Consider the following 12,309-nt stretch of genomic DNA (forward strand, 5'->3'; position numbering starts at 1 on the left):
CTGCTTTGAACTGGATTATCTGAGGCCCCTTCCACACAGCTTTATAAAATCCACATTGAGCTGGATTATATGGAAGTGTTGAATCAGATAACCCAGTTCAAAGCAGATATTCTGGGTTATATGGCTGTGTGGAAGGGCCCTAAATCCACACTGCCATATAATCCACTTCAATACAGCTGTGTGGAAAGGGCCTACGACAGAACTGGATTTAAATTGCTGGGGGGGGGGGGATGCAGGATTCCACCTAAACGTTAGGAAGGCATCCTGGTAAAAGCTGTTTGATAGTGGGACTCTGCCTCAGAATATGATGGAGTCTCCTTCTCTGGAGGTTTTTAAAGGCGGGATGTCCATCTGTCAGTGGTGCTTTGTTTCTGTGTTCCTACAGAATACACAGGCGGTTGAATTTGATGGCTCTTTTGCTCACTTACAATGCTATAATTCTATGATACTTTCCCCAAGTTGACGTTCACTTATGGTAACCTTAATAAGAGCATCACATTTCAAATTGATTTTGTTCCTATTAGCTTTCTTCACTGTCCAGTCTTCACATCCCATGTTCTATAATACTGTATTTCTTCAATTGTAAGACATCATTGATCATAATTTCAGTACTGCCACCACCAACAAAAAATATATAAGATACACCTGCATTTTAGAGATGTTAATATAGGGAAAAGTGCACTTTAGAATCAAAGTATGGTCTCTGAGAGGTCCACCAGTGTTACTCCCCACTACTGCATCATAATAGCTCTTTGGCATATTTAGTCTGATGTCTCAGCTGTGTAACATGAGGTACTCTACTATCAGCCCTGCTGCCATCAACATACCCTTGTGCCTCATAGGGGCACACAATCCCTCCACCACAGAAAGGTAGTTTCATGCTGGGGAGATTGTTTTATCTTAAGCCTATCACCAGAAGTTATGACTCATTAAGACAGACAATCGTATTTGGGTTTTGTGTGTGTGTGTGTGTGTGTGTGTGTGTGTCAGGAGCAACTTGAGAAACTGCAATTTGCTTCTGTTGTGTGAGAATTGAGCACATTTCTTGCAAGGACTTGTACAGGGGACACTTGGATGTTTGATGTGTTACATCCTATGGGAGGTTTCTCTCATGTCCCTGGATGGGAAGCTGGAGCTGACAGACGAGAACTCACCCCACTCCCCGGATTCAGACTGCAAACGATTCGGTCAGCAGTCCTGCCAGCACAAGGGTTTAACTCATCGTGCCATCGGGGGCTCCCTTAGTGTTTGATAAAGTATAAGGTAATCGGAAAATAGACAGACTGCATTACAGATAGATTGATTCCATTAAAAGGGCCATGGTTCTGAGTTTGGAAAACCTGAGCAGGATGATGGCCAGGAATCTTGGGGTCTGTCACCATAAGGCTCATCATAAGTCAAAGGCATCTTGATGGCAATTATTAACAACAAACTTACAGCTTTGCAACTAAATAAGACACTTTTTTGAAAGCCCTTGGAAGAATGAGAAGCCTTTACCTCTTTGTAAGTGAGCATATTTGCTTAGTTAATCATCATGTGACTTTTTTTCTTTCCATAGAAAACTGCTTTTCATCGTTCTCAGACTCTAAGTTATAAAAATGGTTTTGCCTTTAAGCAAACTCCAACTGTGGGCATAGGTGGAACTCGACTTTATGTAAATCAGCTGTCCCAAGCTGAACTGGATGAACTCTCCAACAAGAGACCCACATTAACGTATGGTCAACCAAAGCAAGCTCCACCATCGGATTTCATCCCTGCACATGTGGCTTTTGACAAAAAGGTATTGCCGAATAACATTAATTGGCAGATAGTGTGTGGAAATAGCCATAGAAATGCAAAACATGTGAGTATGGTGATGAGGCAACAATTTCAGTCTTAACAATGGTCGCTGAGGAACAAAGGTTGCCTGAAGCCAGGGTGTATAGATAACCCTATGAATTATGATTTTAATTTGAATGAGTGTGATGCTGGCTGGGAACCAGAAATGAGATTTTAAAAACCGACCAAGAGGTTCTGATAAGGCTAGGGTGTAATATGTGTAATGTGCCAAGAGGCTGTTTGACCTCATCACAAGGACTTCTTGCTCTGTCCTAGGATGCTGCTAGGACAGAATCTGATGGAACACTTCACACAACGCAGGATTACTTCTGGTGGGGCTCCGTCCTGGGAGTGTCCTAGAACAGAGCCCTGAGAACTCGTACTGTCATAGCCTATAACGGGGCCAGTGTAGGGGGAAGCCGGGCAGTGATGCTTTTCCCCTTGAGTTGGGGAAGGCGGCAATGTGGGACATGAAACAACGTTTTTCACACTGTCTCATGGATTTGCTATGTTGCTCGGCGAATTCCCAGGCTGTCATCCATGTTGGGGCCTCAATATGATGTTTGTTGTTTTCAAATTACTATCAATGGTCTGGAGTTTCTTGATATATTCCATTTCCACTGTTTATATTTCCAATCTTTTATAGTTGTTGTTGTTGTTGTTGTTATTCAAGGACAGCTGCCATGAGGTCAGAGATAGAACACCCAGGAAGATTTATGTGTTCTGCAGATGCATTTTGTGTATTCCCATTCCTAATATCTGATTTATGTCTATTTAAACTTTGGCACAGAGACTGACCATTTTGCCTAAAGTAACATTAGGCAAACTTGGGCAGGGAAAGAGAACTGGACAAAAATACAATAATTCAACAAAAATAGGCAAAAAAATTAAACAGCTAGATGAGAATGAACCATGGACATTTGGTGTCTCTACACTAATGCACAGAGCATGGGAAATAAACAAGATGAACTTGACCTCTTGGCACAACAAAACAAATACGACATACCAATTTCTTCAATCATAAGACACAATTTATTGTAAGATGCACCCTAATTTCAGTACCAACAACAACAAAAAGACACACCCCATTTTTAGAGATATTCACATAGGAAAAAGTGTGTTTTAGAACTGAAGAAATGCAGTAATTGGCATCACTGAAATATGGTGAGATGAGTCACATGATTGGAATGTAGTAATAGAGGGGTATAACCTATTTATAAAAAGTAAAACCAACAGGAAAGAAGAAGTAGAATTGTATGTCAAGGATGTTTACATTCATGATGTAAATTCTGAAAGCCAAATTGAAAGTATCTGGGTAAAAATTAAAGGAGGAAGAAATAACAGGGACATCACTGTGTGGGTTCCTGGAACAGATGGCTATACATTCAGTGTCTAAAGAAACCAGAATGGATGTCTAAGAAATGTGCAGATTTCAGCTAAACTATGTTTTAAAGGGCTATATACAAGAAATGGGAAAAGGGAGAAATCAGTAGAGAAGAATTCAGATAAATAGCCAGCTTGTGAGGGAAGAAAGTTAGAACAACCTAAGTGCAGAATGAGCTCAGTCTTGCTAGAGAAGTAAAACACATAAAAGGGCTTATTTAGTCCATAGCAAAACAAAGGATAATGAGACGGATGGGCCACTGCATATAAGTAATGGTGAAATGGTAACGGGACAGAGAAAAGGCAGAACTACTCAATACCTTCTTTGCCTCAGTCTTTTCCCAAAAGGTAACACTTGGTGATAATAGAGAAGAGGATGCAGTTGAGCAGTGGTTCTCAATCTGTGGGTCCCCAGGTGTTTTGGCCTACAACTCCCAGAAATCCCAGCTAGTTTACCAGCTGTTAGGGTTTCTGGGAGTTGAAGGCCAAAATGTCTGGGGACCCACAAGTTGAGAACCACTGCAGTAGAGGAATATAGCACAGGATATGTAAAGAGGCAGTACAGGAATATCTGGCTAATCTAAATGAATTCAAATCTCCTGGGCCAGGTAAACTACATCCAAGAGTAAGGAACTAGCAGAAGTAATTTCAGAACCATCTACAATAGTTTTTGAAAATTCCTGGAGAGCAGAAGTTCCATCAAACAAGGGGGGAAAGAGGACCCAAAGACCACATAGCCATCAATACCAGGACAATCTGTAAGCTTTTGGGAAGGAATACTATGGGCCCTTCTACACTGCCATATAATCCAGAATACCAAAGCAGATAATCCACGTTATCTGCTTTGAATTGGATTATTTGAACCTACACTGCCATATAATCCAGTTCAAATCAGATAATCTGAATTTTATTCAGCTGTGTAGAAGGGGCCAGAGTTATTTAAAGTCAACATGGTTTTTTCAAACACAAATCATGCTAGACTAATCTCTCTCTTTATGAGCTTGATAGATGAAGGGAATTCTCTGGATGTAACATATCTTTATTTCAGTGAGGCCTTTAACAAGGTTTCCCATGCCGTTCTCACAAAGAAACTAATAAAATATGGCCTAAAATGTTTTGACTTGCCACTCCTGCCAAAGAAATGTTTATGTTACCCCAGGAATATAGCTATATAAAGTAGGTATAAAAATCAAACATTTACTGATAATAAATCAGCATTTGCAAACTCTACAAGTTAGCTGGCATTGCCCCTCCTGACGTGCGACGGGAGGTTGCTGCTAACTGTGAGAGAAATAAGGTCGAACATTGTGAAAGCCACCCACTGCATGACTATCAGCCTCCTCCCACCAGACTCAAATCAAGGAAGGGGTTCATGAGAACCACCACTCCTCTTGATGTTCCTCCAGCAACAGCAAGGGTGTCCCTCTGGGCAGATAAATCAGGCAATTCCAACTGGATGGCCCCCCACGAGGGTCTTCTCCTGGGGCAAATCAAGAATGGGCAACTTGGAAGTCCTTGAACAGACTCAGAAGCGGAGTGGGCAGATCTAAAGACAACTTGGCAAGGTGGCACTACCTGGAGGAATCCTCCACCTTGTGTGACTGTGGAGCAGAACAAACAACTCCGCATATGTATGCTTGCCCACAATGTCCTGCCTCATGTACGGAGGAGGAGTTGTTTAAAGCTACGGACAATGCGGTTGCTGTTGCCCGCTTTTGGTCTAAAACTATTTAGTTGTTTGTGATTTCCTCTATTTTATTTCATCATTTTTAAAATGTATTTGTTATGCAATGCTTTTGACACGAAATATATAAAGCATTTGCAAGGCTTTCTTAACAGGCTGGTTTTCCATTTTGTAGAATATAACTCAAGCATTTTCCACAGGGCCCACTGTAAACAGTGCATGTTGTTGCTAACATTTGTGTAAATGAGTACATTACAAAATCCTTTACAGTTGCCAATTTTTGTGACCCCCAACATTGAGCTAAGAGCACTCCATTTGTGGTCGGGACCGATATTTTAAGAAGCAGTGAGCTAAACAATGCTGCTGTTAGGTGAATTGGAAATTGGTTGACTGGTTGAACGCAATAGCTCCTCTCCATCCTGGAGAGTAGTGACCGCTGTTGTGCCACAGGGTTCTGTCCTGGACTCACTGGTATTCAACATTTTTATCATTGACTTGGACGATGGAATAGAAGGGATGCTTATCAAATTTGCAAATGACACAACATTGGGAGGGCTACTTAATACGATTCCCAAACTGTGTGCCATGGAACCCTCACAGGGTTTTCACACAAAAAAAACAACTAAATTTTTTGTTAAAGCCCATGCCAGAGAATACAGGTCTTATTAAAATTTAATGCGCATTTGTTTTAAAAACAAAATTTAATTTTCTACCACTGAATGATTATTGGATAGGACTGACTGATAATATGTAAAGCCTTAAGTAGCCGAAAAGGTTGTCTGAATACTCCCCTTCATGTCTACCTATCAATGTGAATCAGGATTTTTAGCTAATGCTTATACCAAAATCAAATTTTGGAGGAAGTTGGATGCTGTCCCAAATTTACATATTCAGCTTTCAGACATAAAACCCATTTTCAAAACTATTTTAAGTACAAAAGCAAAATAATTTCATTTGTCCCATTAAGTGTGAATCCAGTATTTCCCTGTACCAAAATGTATGTTTGTGGGTATATTTAAAATATGTTCTCTTTATTTTAAAACCTACTATATTGTACAAAACGTACAAGCAATACTTACTTACTTAGGCGATCCCTCGTAGCTCGAGGACGATTGTCTTCCATCTCTGGTGTCTTGGGGGTGGGTTCTTAGGTGGCTGAAGAGACCTATTCTTGACCCGCATATTCTCCCGCAGTGAGGACATCGGTTTCCAGGTGGAAGGCGGTCCCGGTCAGGGTTAGCTTGATGCTCCTTCCTCTTGGCACGTTTCTCCCTTAAGCCCTCCATTCGTGCCTCTTCGAACTCCGCAGCACTGCTGGTCACAACTGACCTCCAATTAGAGCGCTCAAGGGCCAGGGCTTCCCAGTTCTCAGTGTCTATGCCACAGTTTTTAAGGTTGGCTTTAAGCCCATCTTTTAATCTCTTTTCCTGCCCACCAACATTCCGTTTCCCATTCTTGAGTTCAGAGTAGAGTAACTGCTTTGGGAGACTGTGATCGGGCATTTGGACAACGTGGCCAGTCCAGCGGAGTTGATGGCATAGGAGCATCGCTTCTATGCTGGTGGTCTTTGCTTCTTCCAGCACGCTGACATTTGTCCGTCTGTCTTCCCAAGAGATTTGCAGAATTTTTCTGAGGCAACGCTGATGGAAACGCTCCAGGAGTTTGGTGTGATGTCTGTAGACCGTCCACGTTTCGCAGGCGTAGAGCAGGGTTGGGAGGACAATGGCTTTATAAACAAGCACCTTGGTCTCTCTACGGATGTCCCGGTCATCAAACACTCTCTGCTTCATACGGAAAAATGCTGCACTCGCAGAGCTCAGGCAGTGTTGTATTTCAGTGTCGATGTTGACTTTTGTGGAGAGGTGGCTGCCAAGGTAGCGGAAATGGTCAACATTTTCTAATGTTACACCATTAAGCTGTATTCCTGGCTTTGCAGAGGGATTAGCTGGTGCCTGTTGGAAGAGCACTTTGGTTTTCTCGATGTTCAGTGAGAGGCTGAGCTTCTCGTATGCTTCTGCGAAGGTCTTTAGAGTGGCTGTACAAGCAATAGGAGCAGATGAAAGAAGGAAGAACTTTATGGGCTTGTAGGTTCACAGTATTGTGGAAAATATTTTGGGCATCAGGGAAAAAGATCTTCGGGAAGGGTCTCATGATTGAAAAAGCTTGGGAACCACTGCCCTAGAGGGCTAGATAATTCTACTGTTAGGTAGATTGAGAACTGGTTGACTGGCTGAACCCAAAGAGTGCTTCCCAATGACTCCTCATCCTGGAGAGAAGTGACCAGTAGGGTGCCACAGAGTTTGTCCCAGCCCAGTGCTATTCAACACCTCTATCAGCGAGTTGAACACTGGAATAGAAGACATGCTTTTCAAATTTATGGATGACACAAAATTGGGAGGGACAATTAATACTCCAGAGGACAAAATCAAAATCCAAAATGACTGTACCCAATTAGAGAGCTGCGCCAAAACTAACAAAATGAATTTCAATGGGGAGAAATCTAAGGTATTACACTTAGACAGAAAAAAATGAAATGCATAGGTATAGATGTTTGACATCTGGTTTTAAAACTATATATGAAAGTGATTTCGTGGACTTTTATTTTGTGTCAAAAGCATTGCATAATAAATAAATTTAAAAGTGATGAAATAAAGGAAACCACAAGCAGCTAAATGGTTTTAGACCAAAAGCGAGCAACAGCGACTGCATTGTCCGTAGCTTTAAACAACTCCTCCTCTGTACATGAGGCAGGACATTGTGGGCAAGCATACACATGTGGATTTGTTTGTTCTGCTCTACACACAAGGTGGAGGATTCTTCCAGGTAGTGCCACCTTGCCAAGTTGTCTTTTGATCTGCCCACTCTGCTTCTGAGTCTGTTTAGGGACTTCCAAGTTGCCCATTCTTGGTTTGCCCCTGGAGGAAGACCCTCATGGGGGGCCATCCAGTTAGAATTGCCTGGTTTAGCTGCCCACCCTTGCTGTTGCTGGAAGGAACATCAAGAGGAGTGGTGGTTCTCATGAAGCCCTTCCTTGATTTGAGTCTGGTGGGAGGAGGCTGATAGTCATGCAGTGGGTGGCTTTCACAATGTTCGACCTTATTTCTCTCACAGTTGGCAGCAACTTCAGGTAGCATTGCTTTTAAACTTTTAACATTTCATGGACTTAGTAGACCACAAGATGAACATGAGTCAGCAGTATGATGCAGCACAATCTGAATCAATCTGATTCCAGGCTGCATCAAAAGGAGTATAGTGTCAAGATCGAGGGAAGCCATGGTGGCCCTCTATTCTGCTATGGTCAGACCTCACCTGAACAAATGTATCCAGTTCTGGGCACCAAAATTCAAGAAAGATATTGTCAAAATGGAATGTGTCCAGAGAAGGGCAAGGATCTTTTATAATTTTATAATTTGGATCCTGATTGAGGCTCCCTTTTTTTTTTTTTTGCAGGTGCTGAAGTTTGATGGTTACTTTCAAGAAGATGTCCCTATATCTACAGAAGAGCATTTCCGCATCCGTCAAGTGGGCATATATTACTATCTGGAAGATGATAGTATGTCTGTCATGGAACCAATTGTGGAAAACTCTGGGATGCCTCAGGGCAAACTGATCAAACGGCAACGCCTACCAAAGAATGATTGTGGGGACCATTATCACTGGAAAGATCTGAACCGAGGAATCAATATCACTATCTATGGCAAGACTTTCCGGATAGTTGATTGCGATGCATTCACAGAGGTACTGTAAACTTGTACACTACAGAATCAACTTGACATAATATTGCTAAGAAATATAATTAAACAAAAATACTTTGAAGGCCAGCTATATAAAAATACTTGTCCATCCATAATGTCACAAAAGCTGTGCATGTATTTTACAGGCTGTTAGGGGAATCCTTAGATTTTTGCTTCTGTTTTATGTCTTAAATAAATCTCTGTCAGTAAGCTATTTAAAATACATTTTTACGGGGGGGGGGGGGGGGGGTTACATCTGAAAATATAATTGTGTAAAATATATCTAGGAATTTATCTAGATTAAAAAAGAATTATATAGACAAAAAACTGCCTAGGAATAACTAAGACATTGGTTAAGGTTTTAAAATTTATCTTCATAACCAAGAATTACTTTATAGGGAGCTCAAAAAAAAAAAAGATGTAGTAAAATCTGAAGCTATTCAGTTGTAAGATTCCAGCTTTTCTATGGAATAGAAAAATAAAAAATATGGTTTTATTTATCTATTTAAGACAAAGTATAGGCAATCAGAAATATCTCTCAATGTTTTCTCTTTACTCCTACCTCAATTTCTTTCTTCCTTTGTTACCTATAGTAGGTAAACAGCTGGGGTGATGAAATGCCATGCCTCTTTTCTATAAATTAACATGTTGCAATATAAACTAGTATTGTTGACATTGCTGTCTTTTTCTAGACTTTTCTGCAGAGCCAAGGAATTGAGCTGAATCCTCCAGAGAAAATGATTTTTGACCCTTACACAGAACTCCGTAATATGCCTCTGCGCATGTATGTCACACCTTCTGACTTCGACCAGCTCAAACAATTTTTAACCTTTGACAGAATGGTGAGTCTGGGTTTTGTTGCACTTGTTTTACATCGAATATTAAGCCAGAGTGTTCCAACTTGCCAGCACATTTTTTCTGGTGAGGGAACCTTAAAGGGATAGTTATATGTGTATGTTGGGGGATGGGAGTAGAATCTTCATCATTTATCAGATAGCAAAAAAAGTTTGCATGTAATCATTGCCCTGTCATTTCATAGCATTTGCACAATTATAATATCATTACGTTATATTGCTATTTGCCACTGTTTTCATGAAGATGACATTTTATTTGGTTTTTTGTACTGTAGTGTAAACTACTTTGAGTATATATTTAATAGAAAGAGGTATAAATATTGACTACATTTTTCATGTGTGACATTTTTCTTTTCTTATCATGACCATATCTGAACTCTTTGAAAGATTTTCAATGTATCATTTTTTATCTTTAATATGATTTCTGTCCAGAATGTGTCTTTGGCATAATGTCTCTAATTCATTTGGTGAGTCCCTGTCCCCAAAACATTTTATGACTGTTCTTAGCTTTAGTGTGATTGTGATGATAATTGTTTTGGGATTTTACAGCCTGACTGTATAAAAAAGAAAATGTAGCCGCTGAAGGGTACTGGTTAAAGGGAACAATTCATTAAAAGCAAGTTTGGAGAACATTATTTGGTTGAAATACAAGTCCAATCTATCATTAAAGTACATCTTTGAAAAGTTTTTTGTTTGTAACAAAGTTTGGGAAAATCAGGATTTTTTTTCCTCTTCTGTTTGGTTACGATTCCTTGTTTTTTATTTGAATAACATGTTCTGAGATCTATGGTAAGAGCAAATCCATACCATAAATAATCCAACATCTAAAGAATAGACAATGACAAAGCAAAAGACATTACAAGCCCCGTTGTTGTCATAGCAGAATGTTAGTATCCTGACAAAACACATACACCATGGAAATTACAAAGTGTATCATAATACATCACTAATAGAGCACATTTCTTGGCACATTTGTTCTTGGCAAACTACGTAAGCACCCCAAAGGACTTTTTCATTAGCTGCACTAAGACTGTGGAATGACCTGCCAGAAGAGCTCCAACAGCAAAATTATCTGTCAGAGGGCCCTTCTACACAGGCCAAAAATCCAAGAGGAATTGAGATTTTACATCCCACTTCCTCTCATGATGGAGGCCACACAGCTGGCCCAACGCCAGGATTTTGCAAGGAGGGTGCCTAGATGCTCTCCCATGCTGAACCCAGATCAGCACTGGTGGGCATTGGCACTGCCAGTCTCCCCCTCCCTGCCCTCCATTTCCCCCTCCACTTAAGAAGCCTCCCCCCAAGGGCTGAAAAAGGGCTTTGGCTAGGGGAGGGGGATTTTTCCTCCAGGGTCCCCTCTGGGCTTTTCCAGGGCGAAGGGAGGGAGGAGAAAGGCTCCAGGCCCGCATCGTAGGCTTCCTCCAGTAAGTTGAGAGGGAAATGGGGGCCACTGAAGAAGTTTACAGGGAGGGGGGAAGGAAAGCACATGTTTTCCATGCCTGCATGCCTGATTTAACCTGGGTTATAATGCATATGTTGAAAGACCCTAAGACGTAAGTGAAGACCACTCTCTTACAGCTGACCTATCTGGTCAATTTTAGCTTGTGAATTTTATCTGCATTTATCAGTGAATTTTAACATGAATTTTAACTATGTGTATCTTATATTTTAATAGTGTTTTATCTCTTTGTTTTCATGAAGTTGTACCCCACCTTCAGTTGAAAAGAGACTAGTAGTAAATGTGTTGTTATTGTTCAATTATTTCATTAGTACAGTAGCCCCATTGTTGGAGCTGTGTGATTTACTAGGACAGTGAGCAAAAACATCACAATTTAGACATTTTCTGTGGCCTTTTGTGCCAGCTAGAATAATTTTAGGTACCTTGCCTTGAAATTGCTTTAGAAATAAAAAGTGATGAAGATACTAAGTAAATTAATTTATAAAGTCAACTAGCTGTGCCCGGCCACGCGTTGCTGTGGCTTAGTCTGGTGGAGTTGGTCAGTCTACATTAGGTTGTATTTATGCTGTGACCTCCACCCTTCTTTATACTCACATTAGTAGTAGTATTTGAAGTCTGTTACTTTCTTCAATTTTTGTGTTGATTGATAATTGCTTGAGATCCCTGTTGTCTTTGGTTTGTTGTTAATTGTAATGTCTGATTCTGCTGAGTGCGGTTTATATTTTTATTATGGTACAATAGTCCTTTTTTTTGTTTTGCCTGTGTAGGTGTTTATTATTATTGTTGTTGTAGTGATTATGAAGGTTGGATAAGTTAGATGCTACTGTATTGTTTTTTGGAGGCTCAGTGTAGCACTGACTGGCCTCTCAGCCTCAGTACCTGGCTGCTTCTTGCCTGTGATGGTGTTGATTCTTATTGTTGTTGTTGTTGTCATTGTTATTATTGTAATTGTTTTTTTGGAGGCCAAGTGTGAATGTAGGGATTGGGGAGGTGGATGAGTTGTGTTGTCAAATGTTGTATTTGTTATAGTCACAATGCGTTGTTGTGAGTTTTGTGGGTCTGGATTGTGGTTTTGTGGTGTGGTTGTGTTGTTACAACTGAGAGGCAAGGCTTTTGTGTTGTGTTGCGAAGTTTTGTATTTCTGGGTCGTTTAGTTGTGTGCCAAGTTTTGTATTTCTGGGGCGTTTAGTTGTGTTGTTATAGTCACGATGCATTGTTGTGAGTTTTATGGGTCCGGATTGTGGTTTTGTGGTGTGGTTGTGTTGTTACAATCGGGAGGGAATGCTTTTGTGTTGTGTTGCCAAGTTTCGTATTTCTGGGGCGTTTAGTTGTGTTGTTATAGTCATGATGCGTTGTTGTGAGTTTTGTGGGTCCGGA

The 12,309-nt window shown here is 40.6% G+C and overlaps 1 protein-coding gene across 2 annotated transcripts in view; it reads left to right on the plus strand.

Moving 5' to 3' along the window:
* Window positions 1–12,309, plus strand: part of efhc1 (EF-hand domain containing 1) — a 34,634-nt gene that overhangs the window by 750 nt on the left and 21,575 nt on the right. For both annotated transcript variants that reach the window (XM_062959376.1, XM_062959367.1), the window contains exons 2-4: window positions 1,559–1,780; window positions 8,336–8,623; window positions 9,312–9,461. In XM_062959376.1, the coding sequence (XP_062815446.1) occupies window positions 1,559–1,780; window positions 8,336–8,623; window positions 9,312–9,461 (660 nt within the window). The remainder of the gene's footprint in view (window positions 1–1,558; window positions 1,781–8,335; window positions 8,624–9,311; window positions 9,462–12,309) is intronic.

Source organism: Anolis carolinensis, chromosome 1, assembly GCF_035594765.1.
Source record: "Anolis carolinensis isolate JA03-04 chromosome 1, rAnoCar3.1.pri, whole genome shotgun sequence".
Taxonomy (NCBI): Eukaryota; Metazoa; Chordata; class Lepidosauria; order Squamata; family Dactyloidae; genus Anolis; species Anolis carolinensis.